The 23,272-nt window shown below is 32.9% G+C and overlaps 1 protein-coding gene across 3 annotated transcripts in view; it reads left to right on the forward strand.

Moving 5' to 3' along the window:
• Positions 1-1,447: 1,447 nt before the first annotated feature.
• Positions 1,448-23,272, forward strand: part of LOC146537152 (uncharacterized) — a 32,679-nt gene continuing 10,854 nt past the window's right edge. The window contains exons 1-8 of one of the 3 annotated variants that reach the window (XM_085187892.1): positions 1,448-1,633; positions 14,980-15,093; positions 15,744-15,894; positions 20,980-21,167; positions 21,629-21,700; positions 22,021-22,106; positions 22,340-22,440; positions 22,786-22,930. In XM_085187892.1, the coding sequence (XP_085044018.1) occupies positions 14,995-15,093; positions 15,744-15,894; positions 20,980-21,167; positions 21,629-21,700; positions 22,021-22,106; positions 22,340-22,440; positions 22,786-22,930 (842 nt within the window). In that variant the 5' untranslated portion in view covers positions 1,448-1,633; positions 14,980-14,994. Of the gene's footprint in view, positions 1,634-14,979; positions 15,094-15,743; positions 15,895-20,024; positions 20,348-20,979; positions 21,168-21,628; positions 21,701-22,020; positions 22,107-22,339; positions 22,441-22,785; positions 22,931-23,272 lie in introns of those variants that run through there. The other 2 variants (XM_085187893.1, XM_085187894.1) reach the window with 2 other exon arrangements.

Below are 23,272 nucleotides of genomic sequence, written 5' to 3' on the forward strand. Positions count from 1 at the left end.
CCACTTAGGACATGTATTGGTAAATAAAATATTTAAAATGCTATAAGTATTCTATCAAAATAAAAAATATATATATTTCACAACTATTCAAATAAAGATTATAATTCTAGTATTAAAAAAACATATTTGTTCTGCAAGTGTCACCATTTTTTAAAAAAAGGAGCTTATCAATAATTATTAATTAAATTGCATTGTTTTTTTTAGCATTACGCTTTATCGGGATACAGCGTGTAGCACATTTAGCAGTTACCAGAAGAAACCTAGTCTGTACAAATTAACTATAATTGATTTTTCTTGATTCATATACAAGAGTAACGTTAGTTTATTATAACTATTATAAGGGATAAATAGGTCCATTTAAGTTGAGCCATTGCTAACTTCCATAGTGACGCTGTGATATTCGTCTCGGTGCTAGATAACAATCGTAATAAGTTAATTCATATCAAATTGGGGCCTGTTTTATTTCTCCGCAAACTGGTTTGGGACTACGGGTCCTGACCACACCTTGTCAAACTTCTGTGCCTGTTACGTAAGTTTAAACTGAGGGTAATTTTATTTGTTATAGTTTTAATTATTTACATTGTTCCTCTATTTTAATTATTGAAATTCTACGTAAAATAACATTTGCTACTTCATTATTCCAAGTGCAGGAACGTATTCTTATTATTGTACATAAATATTAGAAATGAATTTCAAAAATGTTATATTTTAACTGTAATTTTGATACAATTTACTTTTTTCTGATGATCTTATTCTGCTGTTGACCTGGAAACTTTTACAATTACAAAGGTGTCTTATTCTGTACATCGAATTTATTCTTATCAAATAAGAAAGAAATTTTTAAACAAATACTTAGTGTGTGTACGAAATTAAATTAATTTAAACACAATTTAATATACATTAAATAATCACAATTAAATTTTAACGGACCTTGAAGAAGCATTGGTACACTATCTGTAGCATTGGTAACTAAATTATAAGAGATTAGTTAAATACATTCTCAATTCTATAGGTACATATGCAGGAAACTTTTAATTTTATAATAGTAACAAAATATTAACATTTCAATAATAATAATAATTAATTATATTTTTATAAATCATTGTATAAATTAATATATACAACAATTTAAGTACTTTACTTTACAAACAGGATAGACAAATCCGTCAGATGAAACAAAACAATTAATCAAAGCTTAAATGGGTCAAATAACTTTGAGAAGTTGTGTCTTAGAGCAACTGCCCACAACATACATACAACTACACCGAACTTTTATATACGGCATTAACTTAAAATAATCTTTATTGCATTAAAAATAAAGTTAAAAATCATTAAAATCAATTTTCAAACATGGCTACAATAATGCAATTTGCGTGACACATACAAAAGGAGCTTTATTCAACGGTTTTAAAGTTTTAAATGCCACAAATAAAATACTTGTTCTGAACTTTTTTTTCTCTCAGGTAAAATATCGCTATCCACACTCCACAGTCGAAACGCGAGGCGTCTGTTTAACGCACTTAAATGTTATTCCTCAAAAACTTAGTGTAAAATTTTTTTAAATCACATCAAAATGTGCTTAACCAGTGTCCGTGAAGTGTACAAAGTGTCATTTTAAAGGATATTTTATATGGTACGTACATATATATTAGTAATTATGTATAGAATTGTGAAACTTTGAACTTTTAAGTCGTGAACTTTAGAAGTATAATGAAATAGTTTTGATGACTGATTTCGATATCAAAATATAAACATATAATATAATATATATTTATATTTTCGTATAAATGGATATAAAATAAACATTTTTTAAACTTATTAACATATTTGGCAAAGTTATGTATAGTAAAAAAAATAACATCTATTTCACAGAGTATATTATAGTAAATTGTTATTTCAACATAACAAAGTTATAAAAAAAGGTTCAAACTTGTCCCGATCTTTTGAGATTAACTCAAAATAAGCAAGAAAGTTTTGCGTCCACAGAAAAAACAAGGATGGGCGTTACGTCGATCATGATTTATGCGTTGCCTTTGAAAATTCTTAACCGATTTGTAATAAAATAATATGGATTACTGTAAAAAGATTGTTTTTAAGGTCTATTTGTAATGGAGATTCCTTTGTTTTTAATACAGAATGGACTTTTTGTATTTTTAGTTAAGCTGCTTACTATTTTGCAGCTTGTAACTCAGTATAAATAAGGTTTTGTTTATGCGAACTCAAAAAGGAGGATTTCGTTTCTTGTTCTTTAATTTAAAGTAATTAAAATATTATTTTCTACTTTTTAATTTGTGTTTAAGTCTGTGCATATAATATAGGTATGGTTTTAAAGTTCGTTTCGTTTAAATAACTTTATTTTTATCTCCATTTATCAATATTTTCCTATTATTATAAAGAAAACCCATCTTCAATATGTTTTTATTATTGGTAGATCATTATTTCTTTTGTTAAGAGGCCTAATTTCACCTACTTTTATTTATTTTACCATCATGAAACTGGCGATGCTCCAATAATTTGATATCAGCGAACTGGTCTGATGAAAGAGCAAAGGCAAGAGATGAGATCCTGAGATGCCTTCATTAGTCAAAATCATAAAGTATTCGCTAATTAGTTTTAACATAATATCATTCTGTTTATAATACGTGTGATTAGGGCCTGACGATGGAACTACGGAAAAGACCATGCGAGCAGAAAGACCTTAAATGAACTCGCTTAGTTCTACGGAGCGGAGCACATTAATTACAAAATACAAAACTGTTTACTCGTGGAAATGTATTTTACTTAGAAGGAGTCCGGTCCGTCTAAGCATTACCCGTTCATTTGTCTTTCGCGGTGGAAACTGGGCTTTATGTTCGCATACTTATGTTTATAAAAGTGCAATGCCGCTAGACAAATGTTTTCGTTTGTCGATCACATAAAAATGTCAAAAGAACTTATAATTTATATTTACTCACGCTGTATTCTGCCCATAGGTATAGCAGGGAAGACAGGAGCAGCCTGGTAACCTAGTGTTAGGACACTCCGGTACCATTAAGACACTTTCGCTCTTTGCTTCCTTACCAAAACAAGGAAATTAAAACATTAAATGTTTCACTCTCCCGAGTGGGTATCAAACACGCAACCGTCACTATTACAGTCGCACCGTTTGTGCCCCTGTGTCACGACGGACGGCCTCTCGATTTTATAAGTTAAGGATTCAAAAAATATAAATTTGTTATAAATTCATTATTAATATTTTTTTTTCAATATAAGAAAAAAAGTATTGCCAGTCTAACGGGAAGCTCGATAGGCAGTTGGCGCTTCAATACCATTGTGTTGTAAAAAACTATAACAAGCCACATTACAACAGGTCGATGTCCTGTACATCTTGTTATTTAGGTATCAAAAAAAGTCTAGGAATAGCAACTTTTAGTAAGCTTTGGAATAACTGCCAAAGATTCATCAACGTATCATTTATTAAAATCGGTAACAGTTATAAAGCCACAAAGAAGCGGACAGGCGCGATAACCATATTCCCTCCTTTTGGGCTTTGCCGCAATCGGAAAATAAGCAGGGAACTTATTCACCAACATCCTACTTGGGGTGGCGGAGACCAAAAAACTACGAAAACATCTTTTATAAGAAGAAATCTTCGAGAATACAGTATCAATGATATTGATACTAGGATAAAGCGTGAAGCTAAAAAAATTACGGTATGTACGGTCCAAAAACCGCCACACCATGGGGATTTAACTATGCCTGATTTATTTTTACGTAAATCTCTATTTATCAGGAAGGTAGGACTACCGTCTTGAATACCTTCTATCCCTAAGAAATCGAGAGGATTGTACGAAAATTAATAAACCACAATTTTATTACGACGGCTATGTGATTGTATGTTGCTATGTGATAACCGAAGATAAAGATATACTTATTTCCAATTTAGTCGGACAATAAAAAGTAAATTAAATTTAAACAGACAGAACATTTATACATATAACACTGGCGAGCTGAACACTTTAGTTCCCACTTTTTTTGGGTGGATATGAAATCACGTTTTTCCAGTTTCATCATAAATTAAAGGACAGTTAGTCCTACACTCCCTTAAATTTCCCCCACTTAAATTTCAACTTTCTAAGTCCAGTAGTTTCGTCTGTGAGTTGTCTGTCAGACACTCAGTAATGGAAGACTTACTTGTACGTGTATGTTACTAGAATTTTTAGATTCGTACCAGTAGTTCCTGAGATTAGCGCGTTCAATCAAACAAAAGATTAGCCCAATTGTGTCAACTCAGGATAGAGCAAATAAACGTATCTTTAAAACAAGAGGTCAGTATACAATATCACACGACTATAATGATCGTTTAAGGCAGAGTGCAGTGACTCCTTGACCCCAAAACACTTGTTTAAAGTGGACATTACGAGTACCTACTGATTAATCTGATGTTGAACCGACTTTAATGGTTACCGGCCGTTTTCATTTTAATTTTACATTAAAAAAATAATTAAACTACAACGGTTTTGGGTCCGATTCCAACTTGGGGATGAAAAACTAAAAGCTTATATGGATGAAAAATGCATTTCTAAAATATTGATTACCAGTTTATAGCTGATAAATTACCATAGTCCCCTTTGAAATACACATCTGCCTTATCAGAGCCCTCAAGACATAACAAAATTTGAAATGGTATGATCAATATCTCCTTTGAAGTTTAAAAATTTCAAGAAGTTATTTCAATATCAAAAATTACTAATTGAAATATGTTCTAGAAATGAACTGAAATAGTTCTAGGCAGATCTACTTCTCTTTAGGTACAATTAATCGAAATATCGTGTCAATAGATACTTTGTTCTGTAACAAACGTGAGAAAATTTAAGTTAATTTAAATCTTAATTATTTAAAAATATAATTTGTGAGAAAAACTTACATTAAACCAAATTTCCCACATAATTTTTAATAAAAAATAGCAATAGCCTGTTATATTACTGCCATATGGTAAATACGTTGGTTCGCATGTGATACTTCTGAAACTTTACACCTTGTCGCGTCCCTCGGATTTTGCGTGACTATACGTAACATTGCGTCTTCAGAGCACCAGAGGAAATGTGGAAATGAAAATTATTCATGCACCCTAATGGTAATCGAACCCACGGCCGTCATGTTTACATTCAAACGCTGTTCCGTTGCGTCGCGAAGCTATTGGGTAAATATAAAGTATATAACTTATAATTTAAACTAGTAGGTACTTCAGTGGAAAGTTGTTTAAAAACGTATATGGGAAAAAAGCAAAGGCAAACAATGGCCGCCTTGCGATAAACATCTAAATGTGCTCGTTGGTTTCAACTACTGTTATTTTAATTGGGTTAGCTATCATCACGTTTTTTCTCCCACTGTAAATAGAAAATGTTGATAGATAGATATCATGTATGTAGCCGTCGTGGCATTCGCTCTGGTTACTAGATAAAGCGCGGCCTTGAGTTTCCACCATTGTCTTCATGGAGAACTGAGTGTCCTAACACTTGCTTCCCAAGTTTTCTCTGCCTATTCTGCTATGGAAATGGAAATGATTCAACTTTTAATTAGTTGTATTATGCCGCCCTGGTATCATAAAATGAGGAGTTGAGCACGCCGCTCAACTCCCAGGTCTCCGACTTATCAACTCACAATGTCTTGAGTATGGGCGGAAAATGAAGAACGAAGTATCGTAACACTCAGTTCTTATGCCTCTACCTTGCTATGTTTGAAAAAATATAAAGATGCTAATTAATGTGTCTATACAAGTCTATACTAATATAGAGATGTTTAGTTTTCGATTGAGAAAATCGTTTTACTAATTAATATAAGTAAGAAAAAATAACATACTGTGAAAATTTGTTTATATGTTCATAATGAAGTTGTTTTTTTTTTCAATATTCTCCCTCTTCAATTTGGTACTAAATTTCCTTAACCGAAATTTAGTACCAAAACAACGAAGTATCTATATTATAAAAAACTTTTGTGATAACTAAATTTAGTTTTTATATAATTTATATATGTTTTGTTAAATAATAATTATATTTACTGTTTGTTTGCCTTTAAAAATAAAATAAATAAAAAACGTATACAGATTAAAGCTAAAAGACACCCATCTATCCCATAACAGTCTAGTGCCCATACTTGCGTGCCACGAACGACGAACGCAAGAACGAATGAGCAAGGGCAATTAAACGGGAATTTCTCCCACAGTTATCGAGTAATATTGTGTTTTCACTCGGAACTAATGTAAATTAAATGTGCAATGGAATTTTAGTAAAGAAAATTTTTTACACAGGCCGTCGTGGCACAGTAGGTCGGCGCTGTGTGACTGTAAACTGTTTTGGGTTCAATATCCACTCGAACTCGACAAAACGTAGCGTTGAGTTCCGCCATGCATGTCCTCATGCATGGCGGAACCATGTCACCATGATTGGTTGGTATTAACCATTCCATCACCACAAATTGATTGACTGCCTTTAGTTTCAGTGCCTTAGCAAACATCAGCAATTTATTTTAAATTTCATTTACTAAATCTTATATCTACTAAATTTCACCAAAATCGATATCAAATTATCGAACATTTAATCGATTTCGATTAAATTTATATTTATCCAAAGTGATTACTCAATGCCTATCATCGCTTAATTCTTTTCATCATAAATACCTTTAAACAGAAATAAAAAAAGTAGAATTATCCAATAATCTATCGTGACATGGAAGTTGGAACTAATCGCCTGGTCGTTGGCTTTCCAGGCGTCAGGCGTGAGTAGCGATTGGCGACGGAATTGACGATTTCGTAATCTTCTGTTACCATAATACTTTGTTTTGGTATAATCTGTATTTGGGCGTGTGATAGTTCCGTTACAGATTAAATTGTTATCATGATGGAATTATTTTGTACAATTCTGAAGAAAATAATAACAATAATATAACTATTATTGTTATTATTATTCACAAGGGCCTCGAACATAACTATATTAAGATATAGTTATGTTCGAGGCCCTTGTGGCGCAGGGGCACAAATGTGCGATTGTAAACGCAGCTATGGATTCGATTCCCACTCGGAGGAATAAAATATTTAATATTTTCACTTCCTCTGGTAACGAGGCTTTGCCCTGCTATGTGCGGATTAAAGCTTGAAGCTAAGAATTATACAAACAATAGGTAAATATAGGAATTGATAAACAATATACATACAAGTATGTGGATATATGGATATGAAAGATAAGAAATGTCTGAAATTAATAAAATAATAAACCACGCGCGACACGACGACCGACAACGACACATACATTATTACTAGTATTATATAATTTAACAAAAACAAACGATTGCTAATAGCTAGCGTTTTATAGCGAATATGTAGGGCGTGACGTAAGTTCACTAATAGCGGCCGTTGTTTAATTGACACGCCACCAAAGGTTATTCAACTGCGCCAACCAACCTAGTGTTAAAGTAACATTGTTAGTCGTTAGCTTTTGTCTTAATGCATCAATATCTACAGGATATTTGCCTACTTTTAAAATGACTTCGTTTATCTTCTTAGATTTTAACTTAGTAAGTGAGGTCATGGTAGCGCAGGAGCACTTTCTTTTCCCACACAGTCGCCACTCAACACACAATGTGCGAGATAAAGCGTGAAGCTAACAAAATGCCCGAGCTCAAATTTATCGAAAAATAAATGTCGTATCGAGATGTTTATTTTTACTTTAAATGAGCTACACTTCAATGTATGGAACAACATTATTTTACTAGAATCCGTTCAGTAGTTTTTGAGACAGATTACTAACTAAACTAAATGCTTAAAATCGGTGTAATTCTATATACTTGGATAGAAGGATAGAGTGGTGTCTCTATTAGTTGCGTGTTTTATTACGGAATAAAAATAAAAACATTCTTGCTCCGAATACATATCGAATCCACAAAAGTCGCGTTATGTGTCCGTATCTTTTATTATATTTATACATCTATCTATCATTATACTCAGTTATCTATTACATAATTTTTTTTGCTAATTCATAAAAAATATTGTCTAATTTAAATAAATGTTGCGCAGATATAATTTATGAAAGTTAACACATTATTTTCCTCACCATAAATCATTTGTTAAAATAAATGGAAGACATGTCTTAATCAAAATAGACAAATTACTGAAGAATAAATTCGAATTTGTTAGCTAACATGGAAAGCATATGAATTTAGACATCCTTTTCCCACTCATATTTAAATTAATATTTATATAAATAATAATAGGTAAATTTCCGTAAAAAAATAAAGAATATAAGAGAACAGAACCTGTACCTTTTCTTTGTCTACTCAGTGCGAGAAAATAAATTAATTATTTCCCACTATCGGTTACGTACTACCAATCTTACGCTTGCCCACTAGAGGTTTACAAATGTATCAAAATCTCTTAATTCATAACACTAGGTTCCCTCTGCCTACCCTGCTATATACGGGAACAGCGTGAAGCTCAAGCTTAAGCTTTTACTTAAATCGATATTTCTCAATTATTTATTCATACATAAAGTTTCTATTTGTGAATTGCAAAAGTAATCGATTTTTATATTGCATATATAATTTTAATGGCGGATATTAAGATTTTACTTGAGCCATTGCCGTTTCGGAATATCGAGTAAAATTTTTCACCTATTACTTGAAACGAATTTTAATCGAGTTTAAATCATAATTACAATGTATGTATTGACATACAAGTATTAAATAGGATGTTTATTCATTAGCACAAGATGATTTGCATGATTCGATTCCTACTGAAAATAACGTAGTAATGTTAATGCTAATGTTTTATTTTTTTGTTTCCCTGGACTATTTAGAGAAATTCATATTTTACGGTTCAAAATAAAATGTATAAGTAACAAGTTAAAAAATAATTGGTTTTAACAAGAGTTATTCTTAACTTCTGACAAATTCAAAATGCCCGAGTTAGGTACGTTTATTTAGTGCCACACTCTATCCCGCACATAGCACGGTAGGCAGAGGGAACCTGGGAAGTTCCCGTTCCCTACTTTCCGTCGCCTTTAAGTGTTTCAATAAATGTAAATATAATTAAAGGTCTCTATAACAGAATTTGAACCAACAGTTATCGCTTATAGCTATACGAATTTCTACCTAACCTGGCACAGAAGTGATCCTACAGTAGGAAACTTGACGCATATGATAGTTCAACAAACTGCCATATTAGGTGGACATTTTTTCTTGACATGTCTTCACGTCAATACACTGTCTAAGCGTCGTTGTTATTTTCTCACGTTCATTTCATTTAAAGGTTAGGTAAAAAAATTAAGTGATAAAACACTCCGATTTTAAATAATTAGATAAAGTGCGATGTTCAGTTTCGCCAACAATCTCACTCATTACAACCCACTGCACCTCATCAGAGTTACCTAAATCTATTCCATTGGACATCGCAGACGAAGCCGCTGGCAATATACTAAGTATCTTATAAACTTTCTGGGTCTTTCTGCTCCCTGATGCTTGATTGTCAAACTAAAAACTGTTAAACTCATTTTAATGTGGTTTTAGGGACATTCACAGACCACAGTTGAAGTACGTCGCGTCTCGCGAGTCAAACAGCACATCGCAATCGATTATACTGCATCTGCCATGAATAATCAATCGAATGACTTAAGTCATTGGCCGTCGACTCCGTTACATATGTTATGTAAATAACGTTGCGGGGATTTACCACTTGTGTGTGTAGGAAGAATCTTGTTAGGTCTGTGCCTCTAAAGTTTCTTTAAAAAGTTATAAAAAAAAATGTAGTTGCTGTTTACATAAAAGGTTTCTTTTCATACATTTCTTTTGTAGAAAATTATGTAAAACATGAAGAAATCACTTTGTACTCTGCTTTCTAAAATATAATTTATTTATTCTCAGTATATACGGGAGAAGCCGTCACTCCTATTCCTACATCCATGTTTGTGAGTTCTAGGTATACACGGGAAAGTTATCATTAAGTCAATTTGATTTAATTTCTACTAATAAATTACAGTTCATTCAGTTTGAAAATTAGTATTTATAGGGACTTCCATCGCATTACATGAAGGCTGGCTGTGGAAGCAACGAAGCCATGACAAATTATTAGGTGTAATTCGAGTTGGATGGCGTAGTTTCTTCACGCGATTTACGTGTGAATCGTTCAAACTAAACAAGACACAAGCGTGCGACAGGTTGTGGGTTCGATGCCTACTCGAGAAAACGAAATATTTTCATTCCCTCGCACTGACATTCAACACGCAATACCTCCAAAATTTGGCGGAAGGTTGGGACGGAAGTGTCTTAATGGGAGAGGAGGGTCTTAAAATTAAGTTTCTAGGATTCCTATGTTCCTGCGGGATACAGCGTGAAGCTAACATATTTTTTAACCGACTTCTGTAAGAAAAGGAGGTTATCAATTCGACTGTATTTTTTTTTTTTAGTTTCACACCTTGTCTCGCAGGATTTTTGTTACACCCGTGTCTAACAAACACGTACATAATGACTCTTAAATCGATTGTAATTATTTATTTTGAAATATAAAGACTAATAACAAGAATTATGCAAAGGAAAAATTGGTTATACGTGATTACAATACTAAAGAGAAAGTTAATGAGTACTTTAATATAAACTTTGCACTGAACTATAAACTACGCGTTTAACATCCTTGTAAAGGTCAGTGAAAGTTTGACGTGATTGAGACTTGGAATGGCAAAATTGTAATTTTATCACGCATTATCCCTGTTCTTCACTTTTTACTGTAAATGTATTTTATTTTTTGAAGAACTTGCTGAATCCACTGCATCATCTCTGATACGCGATAATTCGTTTACGACCGTAAAACCGTTTATTTTCAATATAATATTTTATACATTATTTTAAACATCGATATACAAAACAAATATGATTCGCTACGTTGTTAAAATAATCGATATTATGGACCCGCAATACAATTTGCTTTGGTGGCCTTTAACGATTTTTATATAAATTAAAGTTTCTCTGTACCATTTAGGTGGTGAAATTTTATTATTGTTAGACGAAAATAAAAATATATTTCTTATATTGTGTAATTAAATTACATAATTTTATTATATTTATAAACGCGATGTTCCAATCACATGCAGTATCGACCTTATTTGTGACCTTGGACTATTTTTTATTTATGCAAGCCAGTACTGTCTCATTGTTAAGTATTTCTTCTACTGTGGTCAAGCTCGTCGCGCCACCTCCCTTTCGGTCTGCCAACTCTCCTTTTATAGTTTAGAATCCAGCTAGTAGAGAAATTTGCGAAGAAAATTAGGTATTTCCTTTCCACAGAGGGATTTAGGCGCAATATATCTAATTTTCATATACATAACTTAAAAATGTGCAGCGACTTAAAAAAAACCTGGCAAAAAAATAATCTTCTCTAAAATTCTACCTGCTTTCGAAAAATCCCTTTCTAAACGATTTAAATAGGCACAGCGATTCGATATTATAACAGTTTTCTACTATTCTTTAACTTCTGGGTTTACCTTTAGGGATATGTTAAGCAAATTTAAAAATCTGTAGCAATGAAATAAAGATTACTAAATATTTAATATTTGTAATTCAGCTTCACGCTGTTCCCCGCATATAGCAGGATAGGCAGAGGAAATCTAGTTTTAAGACAGTTTTCTCCGCTGAGTTTTTCAGGCATTGCGTGTTGTTTGCCAGAACTCAGTCATACGCTTGCGTCACGACGGCCTCAAGATGATAATTTTTTAGAATTCTAAATTTAAGTTTTTTTTTCACATAAGTAAAATAAAATTGGAATAAAATAAATTATAACTGGCTGGATTGTGATCCAAACTATAACTAAGAAAAAGATTCTCACAAAGAAAAAACCGTGCTCCAAAATTCTACCTGCTTGCGAAACGTTGCTTTCTAAATGTTATAAATAGACACATTGAGTGATATATGCGTGTGCTATCCTTTGATTTCTTGGTTTGCCTTCAGAGAATATTGTGAAACGGATACAAGATGCTATTTTAGATGTAACCGAATGTTTTTGTTGTAGAATGTGTCAAATGGTTGAGGACATTTTTCATATGGGTACCATAAAAAAAAAAACAGTTTAAAAAATCACAATCATCTATCTTTCAGTCGCTATTCTGCTACAGTATAGTACATGACGACGCCGTCTGCCCATAGCAGGCTAGGTAGGGAGAACCTGTGAAAATAGTGTTAAGATACTCCGTTCCCATTAAGAGCGTTCCCTACTTTCCGGTGAATTCAACGAGTCGAACGGTTCACAATTGTAAATTAAACAAAATACTTATTACTAAAAAATATTAGGTTCACAGTATCCTGCATATAGCACCCTGATGTAAGAGATCTATGGCAATAGTCCCTGACACCTTTTTATTGCTAAAGTTCTTCATCATCCACATAACGAAGAAAACAATGCAAAGTTTACCAACAAATGTAGATCTATATCGTAATTCTCACAAACGAATGTGTATGTGACATTTGGGCAATAATTATGAAATTAGTGTTTTCATATAAATCTTAAAGCCGTCACGGCGCAGCATCTGACCCGACTGTTGTGGGTTTGATTACCATTCGGGGGAATGAATCCATACCTATATTATAAATTCGAAAGTAACTCTGTCTGTCTGTCTGTCCTTTACGCAATCAGGGCCAAACCGCTAATTTAATTGTAATAAAATACTCATATAGAGATACTTGAGGGTCCCGGGATGAACATAGGATACTTTTTTTTTCTCACATTTGTAATATTTTCGATACATATCAATATATTAAAATAATTAATTTGACAAGCAATTTATTCCGCCATGTTAATAACAATCGTCGCTACGCGTTGCTAAGCAACGGCTTGCATAGTTTGTTGTTTTAAGAAAACGTCACCCAAAGTGAGTTTGCTTAATGCATACATGGCGCGCGCCGATATAGATTTGTATAAATTAACAAAAATTAGATTATTTCTATAATTTGATATTCATCCTTATGAAAACAAATATAATAGTCACTTTTAGCATTTCATCTAGATGGAAATTATAGTTTACTGTATAACATTCTAATAAATAAGATGTCACTTATTCCAAATGACCTAGCCTACGAGTGGTATAGTATGACCGACGCGAACGGGCAGATGACTTTGATGATTTTGTAAAATTTTATATATTTTCGAATTACTATTATTTTTGATGTAATTATTAGCTGCTTATAATTAATTTATCTCAGTTCGGCTATCTATACCGATGTTATACACTTAAAATATTGTAATTTTAATCATTTGGGATTTTATTTAATGTTGTTCGCAAAAATTAATCATTATTTAATATAGAAAAATGTTTAGTACGCGCGCACGGCAAACTAGGTACTTCTTCTAATATTAAGAATTTCCTTTAGTTACTTTTACTTCTTTTGTTTGTTCATTTCGGTTACTCAGATATTTTTTCTAATAATAAATCTCCACTTATTATTTTTTAACTTATTTTAATTATTTAGGCTTATATTTTCGTGGGTGTAGCCGCGTCCGGGCCCACTAGTATGAATATATATTTTTTCGTCGCTCATGTAAAAAGACAAAACAAAAGCAAAAATATTTCACTTCCGCCTTACCCGCGAAGTTGAGTGTATGGGGAATTGAGTGGGTTAACACAAGTTCCCTCTGCTTATCATGCTATATGCTATTGCAGGGTGAAGTTATTATATTCAGAATACCTTAGCAACACTAAATTGTGAATTCCACTAAAGTTTAGAATTAATAATACGTTCTTGCGCTATATTTAGTGCAATGTGTAGGCATATAGGTACTGACCGAGGGCGTCCGGTCAGCTGTGTGGCATATGCTCTTTGATTTGGAACATCTGTCAAAATTGCATTCCTTAGCCAGCTGTTTGATTGTGATGAAAATAATGAAAGAATTAAATATAATTAGAACTTCGGACACTCGGCACTGTTTGTATTGCGAATATTCTTATATAGATTTTGCACTGCAAATTAGATTTAGTAGTTAAATTAGGTTTAGTAGCCTGAAATACATATGTTACGAGATCAATATTTAGAGATATACTATACTTAAGCAAACGTAACAGGTATAACGCGTACATTATAAAGTGTAAATTAATAGTGTTTTTGTCTGTCCAACTTGCACCGCGTGGAACCTGTTAACTGTTGGTTATGACATAACTACAAGTTATAACTCTAGATATCATTTTTACTGACTTGAAGGCGAGAGAAGGAAGTATTTGCTTATCCTATTATATTTCAAAACTTTGTTTTAAAACTTAGATTAATATATAATATTTTTTAAAAAATCAGCTTTTTATCGTAATCGTAATTAAATACTTAAAGTACTTATTACTATTTACCATGAGGTATATCTTGTATATCTTTTTTTGGACTCCTCACATGTCCTCTTTAGCTGAATCCAGGCCCTAAGCGGAGAGCGGAGTGTCTATACACTAGGTTTTCTAGGATAAAGCGTGTTGTATGCAAACATATACTTAACCTATAGGAGTTTTTTGTTTGAATAGAATCATATACATAAATACCTATATGTATATTATGTATAGAAAAACAACATGCCTATTTAATCGTTTGTAATTTTACACAATTGCATTGCATACTACGTATGCGTCTAGAATTATTCAACGTATTCAAATATTTTTCGGAATGCAAGGTTGTATTGTCTTGGCACAGGAGTTAGTAGGTTTCAAGTTGAAATCCGTTCGTGTCAAAAAAAAACTTATAATAATATTTTTTGTGATAGAGTCTTGTTTGAACTAGTTTCAACAACACAAAATCTGAATTTTCACTCTGTCTTCTTCTTCTTTTCTCTTCACTCGTTGAAAGATAAAAATGTACCAAATTATTCTCACTTTAGGTCACGATATTCTTGATTGTATAAATACAACTCAGCCAAAACTCTTTTTATATAACAGACGTAAGAATAAACTTTTATACAGTAGAAAGACATAAAAATATTGCAAATTTTTTCAGTAGTGGTGCCTCACCATGTCGCTAGCGGACGTGCGGTCGGCGCGCAGTTCGCCCACCCCCGACGCCTGCCCAGAGTGCGATACCGGCGCCTCTGTTACATCTGATCTACATAAGGTAAAACCATATAGCTTTCACGCTGTATCCCGTATATAGCGGGCTAGTTAATGTTAAGTAATTTCGTTGCTCACGCACCACCTCATTTGTGGAGACATCGCGAGTTGAGATCCTTTATCTTGTAACCAGAGCAAGTAAATTAAAGTATTTTAATCCCCTGAGTATGATTCGAATACACAACCATCGTATTTACAGTCAGACGCTATGCTTCCACGTGGGGCTTGTCGTGATATCAGAGTTACATATTATGTATCTCTTTTTTTCACCGATTTATTTACACTTTCCGTTTAATTTAGAGAGCCCTTAAGTGTTAAATGTTGGACTCTACGCTGACCTTTTTCTTACATAGAATATCTTTGTTTATATAATTAACTAGGTACATATAAATATATATCAATGTCATTTGTCCATTTAAATAATTAATTAAATTGCTTTGAAAGTCATCGAATTTGAATTCAAATGTAGCCCAGTGAGCTACATGTAACTACGTTGTCCTGTTTGTACACACAAAGCTATATACAAGCTAAGCTATATAGATACTTAAAAAAACGAATTACAGAATCTAATGCCTTAAATCTCGAAGAAAAACAAAAATCCATGTCGAAACATGTATTTCCTTACTCAATAAAAACACACATGTTCCATTCCAGTACCAAGTAGCATGCACATGTAAGCCGGCGTCAGCGCAATATGCGTGCGCAGACGACCCCGGACCCCCAGGTCCGGTGAAGACGGACACTCCGCCCGCGTTACCACCACGACCGCCTACTAATGTATTGGCTACTAATAGGAGAAATAATGGTAAGATTTTATATATGTTTTATTGATTATTTACTTTTTGTTTTAGCCTCACGTTGTATTCCGTATATAGGTTTGCCAGGCACCGCCCAATTTTCAACACATTCGGTGTAGAGCGCCGGAACTTAATCCTGCGTTTTATTTTGTCACTCTTCCCTCAGAATGGAAATCGAATCTCCACCCGTCGTGTTTACGGTCACATGCTTTGTCACTGCGCCATGACGACATCAAATATTATCTTAAAAATTTAACGATTTGTTTCATTTGCTCTATTTTATTTTCATGTACGAGTATATATTTAATTGAGGACATCGAGACGTAGACAAATAGTATTAGTGTCATAAACGCTAAGTAGTGTAATAACTAAACATGCAATATCTCGAAATTGGACGGAATGTGAAGAACAGAGTGCCATAACACTAATTATATAAACAATCATATCCCTGAACGGTTCGAACCCACAACCATCGCGCGACTCACTGTACCACGATAGATATAAATTTTATATTCACTTCAAGTACGCGAGATACAAAATGCAGACAAATTGCGTAACTCAGACCCCTCGCATCACGTCGAGCTCGAGGGCCCCCCAATACTTGTGCGGCAATCAAAATGATGGCAAATGATACACAAGCTCTAACATCGTATGAATACGTTTGAAAATTTACTATTATATTTCCTGTTCTTGATGGCAGCGACAAGTGACTGAGTGAATGAGGATATATATTGGATACATAAATATGTGTCTGCAGAGAAGGGTTAGCTTTTTGCGGTTGGGTGCAAATTGTTTAGTTTTATAGTATTTAGTTTGTATATTTTTGTAATTTTACTCTTCCTTCAATTCCACCACTTACATGCAATGCCTTCAGAATTCAACGGTGGTTAATAGGAACGGAGTGTCTTAGCACTACGATTCCCAGGATGCCTCTGCATACCATGCTATGTGCGGGCTACAGTGTAAAGTTAAAAAAAAAATAAAAAATGTAGAGCAAATTTATTTGCGAAATAAACAAAAAACACGATGCTTGTCATCCTTTATCTCATGTAAAGCTTTTCTTTTGTTATAAAATCTTATTTTACTATAAAAAGTTCTTTATTCTATATTAGCCGCATCAAAATAGGTTCATCCGTGACAAAACGATAGCACAGATAATAAAAACATATTGTATTGGTACTTTATAGCTCATACACGACTTATTTTTTTAAAAAGATGCAACTGCCTTTAACAATAACGTCATTCATGATCAACGTTTTCCGGTTAACTTCAAAAAATATCGATTTTAAAAGCGAATTTTCTTTAAACCAGCAGGTGTTTTCGTAATATTCTCACGAAACATCGACAATACATTTGAATCGATACAAAAGGAATCCCTAACAATGTGGGATACCTGTTGTCGAATGATCTCTACCTGATGCTTAGTGAATCGATTTTTTTCATCCTTTTTTTATATAATGGAATGTATTATTGTGTTTCGCAAATACATTTCTTTTGACTGCTTTGTCTGAATGGTTAACTTATTTAAGGCTAGTAGTAATAGTGCGAATCTTATCTTATATAATTTCGAAAATATCATTTAACTAGGTTGTACACGCAGCTTTGCCAAATGGCTCCAAACGCCAGCCTCGTCGTCAAATGAAAATAACTTAAATACAAAAAAAAATCTGCTTGAACTTTCAATTGTCGCATACTGTCAAATGTTTAGAATCTATCACAATGGCGTCTATCCTTTTACTTTGTCGAAGTACAAATTTGGTTCATCTATCTATGTTCACCCATTCATCATTCAATTTAATGGTCTTAGCTTTCTAAAGATATGTCAGGACTTCTTTCTTTACAAAGAAATGTTACATAAATATATATTTAACTTACAAAATATATGCTTTTCACTTGAGTTACGGTTACGGTCGCTGTGATATATCATATAATTTTATTTGTGATTGGAATTTGAAAATGTAAAATAGCTAATATCCATACCTATATTATAAATTCGAAAGCAACTCTGTCTGTCTGTCTGTCTGTCTTTTACGCAATCAGGCCCAAACCGCTAATTTAATTGTGATAAAATACTCATATAGAGATAGTTGAGGGTCCCGGGATGAACATAGGACACTTTTTTTTTCTCATATTTGTAATATTTTCGATATATATCAATATATTAAAATAATTAATTTGACAAGCAATTTATTCCGCCATGTTTATAACAATCGTCGCTACGCGTTGCTAAGCAACGGCTTGCAAAGTTTGTTGTTTTAAGAAAACGTCACCCAAAGTGAGTTTGCTTAATGCATACATAGCGCACGCCGATATAGATTTGTATACATTAACAAAAATTAGATGATTTCTATAATTTGATATTAATCCTTATGAAAATAAATATAATAGTCACTTTTAGCATTTCATCTTGATGGAAATTATAGTTTACTGTATAACATTCTAATAAATAATTAAGATGTCACTGATTCCAAATGCCTACGAGTGGTATAGTATGACCGACGCGAACGGGCAGATGACTTTGATGATTTTGTAAATGTTTATATATTTTCGAATTACTATTATTTTTTATGTAATTATTTGCTGCTTATAATAAATTTATCTCAGTTCGGTTATCTATACCGATGTTATACATTTAAAATATCGCAATTTTAATCATTTGAGATTTTATTTAATATTGTTCGCAAAAATTAATAATTATTTAATATAGAAAAATGTTTAGTACGCGCGCACGGCAAACTTTAGGTACTTTTTCTAATATTAAGAATTTCCTTTAGTTACTTTTACTTCTTTTGTTTGTTCATTTCGGTTACTCAGTTATTTTTTTTAATAATAAATCTCCACTATTTATTATTTTTTAACTTATTTTAATTATTTAGGCTTATATATTCGCGGGCGTAGCCGCGTCCGGGCCCACTATTCTAAAATAAATTAGCTTCACGCTATATCATGCCAGGTTTCAGGGACTGGAAACTTAGTGTTCAGACACTCCCGTCTAATTAGGACACTTCCGATCCAAAGGGTCTGCCCAATTCTGGAGGCATTGCGTGTCGAGTGGCGGAATTCACTGCCGCGCTTTGGCTCGTTACCAGAGTGAGGAAATGAAATTATTAAATAATTCATTTCCTCGAGTGGGAGTCGAACTCACAACCTTTCGAGTTTACAATCACACGCTTGTGCCCCTGCTCCACGACTGTCCTCTTTGAAAACGTCAGAATTTATTAAAAAACTGGTTAACAACGTACAGCCAAAACAACTGACTTAAAAGTTCGAAATATTGCATGTATACCTGCATGCAAGCTTAGGGAGTGTAGGGCAGTACTAAGAAAGGAATAGGAAAAACTAAGATTTTTCAATTTTAAGTCTTAAAATCCGAAAAAAATTGCGGACTACATGGACTATACACGGCAATGAGATTAGGCGCTTTATCATCTAATGCACGTAGTATTTACAATGAATTGAAACAAACAAACGGACAATTTGTCGTCATTATCGTTCATATGTAATACTCAAGTATAAATATAAACAAAATACAAATGATTTAGGCTTACCTGTCTTACTGCGGCTGCGCGAAACGAATTTGTAATTTATAACCTAACTAGTTCACTGTTAGAATTTCACCCGATAAGTTGTCATCTTTTGTTTAGTGTACATGAAATTATTCATTATTATAAGTTAATTATACCTATTTACTATTGTATAAATAAAACAAAATTTAACTTAAACGAATACAAATGTTGGATTAAAATGAAAAATATGTGAAATAAAAAAAAGAAAGTACTTACTTGTTTAAAATGTTGTAAATAACAAATTTATCAAATTATAAAATAAAACAAATGGTGGTAAAATTATTTTTGTGGAATAATAAATGGATATTGAGATGTGAATGTAAATTGTGTTGTTACAAAAGGACATTGTTCTCAGTGTTTGCTTGTGTTATCGATTTGTAGAAATGGCGCGCATTTTGAAGTTTTATTTTTTATTTTTTGAATTTCTGCTTTGTCAATTAAGGCATTGATTTTAAGCGTTGTGTATTGAAATAACAATTATTGAAAAGTAATAATTATTAAATTACATAAATTTGGTGCACGTCTTTAAAAAAATTTTCATTTATAAATTATAATTATTTTAAATAGTTACATTTTTCACAATTTAGCATTTTTTGGAATAACTTTAAAACAAATATTATTTAAGGCGAAATCGTAATTATTTTTATTAAAATACAAAATCATACATCAATAATAAAATAAATACAAAATGTCTTGACGACTATTGCTCAGTTAACTTTAATAGAAATATCCGTGAAAATATAGTTTTAAAATATATTAAGTTTGTATAGCGTACCTATTGTTAGGATGAATGTTCAGTCGTGTGAAATGTTACAAGTTTTGCAATATCAAGTCGCGCCGCAACCTCTCGCGACTGACGTCCCTCAGCACTACGTGCCACCGCCACCTTACTTTGGTAAACAATTTAAGATAACTTTAATATTTGTGGCGTATTGTGTGTCGCAGAGGCATAAACGTGTAATTGTAACACGACAGGTTGTGGGTTCGATTCCAACTCGGGGGAATTAATTATTGTTTATTAAGATTTTCATTTCCCCGCACTGACAACGAGGCAAAGCGCAGCGTTGAGCTCGGCCACTCAACACCCAATGACTGAAAATTCATCGGAAAGTGGAGAACGGAGTGTATTTACACTAGGTTCCCAATGCCTAACCTGTTAAAATATTCGATACATATGATAAAATTGACTGACTGATAAAATTGTTATGTAAACAATAAAACAATATTGTTTTTTTTTATTTAAATCGTAATCGTAAATACATAAATAAAAAAGTCATATCAATGGAGACGAAAGAGATGTGTAGAGCCTGTACCGTTTGGTGCTCCGTTCTCTCTGACTACCCCGCTAGGGCTAACGTGTGAAACTATGTACCTATATAAGTATCTTTAACAATATATTGTTATTGGAACACGATAGTAATTCATATTAGTAAATAAATAATTGTGTAGATCAAGCGGCCGAAGTCACGCTAGTTATAAATAATTATTTTTTATTATAAGTTTTAATTTTATTATTGTTCTTTTCAGCATCAGTTGGGTGCAACGGTAACGAGACGACATGCAGGCGGCGCAAGTATGCATGGTGGTGCTGTGGCTGTGGAGCTCTCGCTGCGGCCCTTGGTGGTCTTTTGGCAGCTCAACACATCCTACTGAGATCCTATACAGCATCACCTCATCATTTGGAGACAGTGCCGGCGGCTGTTCCCGCTGCTATGGTAATTTGATAACTATTAGATTTTTTAATAATATAGACAAGAGGACAACGTCTGATTTTAAACGCAATTGTTGTGGTTTTGATGAATTATGCCACTAGTAAAAGCACTCACACGCATAAAAATTTGCTGTAGTGGGGCACAGAGTGTCCTAACGCTACGTTCTCTCAGTCTACCTTTCTATGAGGGATAAAGTGAGAAGCTTTAAAGACTTCGGATTATATAGGCTTAAGGCGCTTCGAAAAAAGAATAATTATGTTTGACTTGCTGTATACCTTAATGGCTGTAGGAAAATCAAAAAGAAATGTAATTATTGCTCGATTCTCAAATCCTCAAAATATCCAACATTCCCACAGATAAAAAAGTCACACTGATTCAACTGTTTCACTCTTAAGACATACTGATTACTGAAATTTGAATTTAAATAAATTGCTAGTTTTTATATTAAAATTGTATATTCTCAGCTGGTCCTGACTGGTTTTTGCATCATGAGTTTGGCTCGGCGCCGCAACAGATACAGCTATATGGTAAGAAAAGTATGTCTCAAACTTCTTTTACGCATGCCACGAATACGATACAGATAAAAAATATCTATTAATTATATTATTATTAGATGTCGTCGTGGCGCACAAGCGTACGCGTGCAAAAGAATTAAAAAAATATATAAAATTGCAGTATACAAAATGACACAGATACAAAATGTTATATACATAAGTACCTAATAAGATATTTTTTTATCCTTTTTAGTTATTATTTTAAACATTGCTTAAAAAGTTTCTGTATAAAGTTTCATAGGTATCATATATCATATTAGTCTACTTATTTTTTTTACTCTACTTCAAGTATTTTTCTTCAGATCAAAGTGGTTGGCGCGTTCTGCCTTGTTTGCGCTTTAACATGCGTCTTGGTAACCATAACTACAACTGTCATTCACATGAACAAGTGAGTATTGTAACAATATTTTCAGTTTCTATGTGAAACTTAACTTGAAGTATAAAAACATAAAAATAAATAAATATATAAGAATATTTATTATTTTGTAATATAATATTTTTAACCAAAGAGATATGTAACACTAAGTCTAAAGTAAATATATAAATGTATATTATGATCGTTGTATATATTATTATGATTTTTGTTATTTAAATAGTTTTTTAAAAATTTTCTTATTACAGATTACAAACATTAAAATTCTGCGAGTACACAAAGTTGACTAGAACATGTACCTGTTACTCTCTGCCACCTGACTTACAACACAGCGGGAATGATGATGACGGTATATTTTTTACTTCATCATATTATACTAAATTCGCCAAAAACAAAGTTGAATAATATAGTATTAAGGCGTTTGTAGCGCAGCAGCAAAGCGTCTGAAGCGATGGTTGTGGGTTCGATTCCTACTTAGAAACAAGGCAGGGTATCAATATTTGAAAGGTGCGTAAAAACACTAGGTCCTAGGGCTTACTAGTAGTTTCGTAAAATCTACATAGTGCAAATACGGTATATAATTATAAAATGAATTAAACTTGAAGAAAAACTTTAATCATAAATAAAAGGACACTTTCTTATGATATTTTTATGTTTTTTTTTAAATATGTTTATTAACATACTTTTTTCCCAGGTGTACGTTGTGTATTCGAAGACGTGACCGACTGCGGTGTAGTCCATGGCGCTTTGTACTGGTGCCTTAGAGGTGTATTCGCGTTGTCAGTCAGCGCTGTATTAGTTTGCATATTTAGTTGTATGCTCGCTTATCAACTTTTAAGGTAAGTTACTTTATTTTTTATCATAAAGAATTTATTTTATAAGGGACTAGCGGCCCGCCCGCGGCTTCGCCTGCGTGAACTACGTTTTTATAAATTTTACGAGAACGGTCTCCATGAGTACCTACGTCCTATAAGTGACGTCCATGCAAAAAATGATATAGAAGAAGATTATAGCACTAAGAAGATAATAGCATACAACCTATTTATGACTAGACAATTCGTTCTTCAATTTCTGAATTAGAGATATTTCGTGTTGAGATGCGGAACTGAGGGCCGGGTTTCCACCGCGAAAGAGAAATGCTTAGGTGACGCGAAGGCGAAGGGACTCCTTAAAAACAAATT

The sequence above is a fragment of the Heliconius melpomene genome, chromosome 7 (assembly GCF_056956725.1).
Source record: "Heliconius melpomene rosina isolate 202511_hmr_F chromosome 7, ASM5695672v1, whole genome shotgun sequence".
NCBI classification, from domain to species: domain Eukaryota; kingdom Metazoa; phylum Arthropoda; class Insecta; order Lepidoptera; family Nymphalidae; genus Heliconius; species Heliconius melpomene.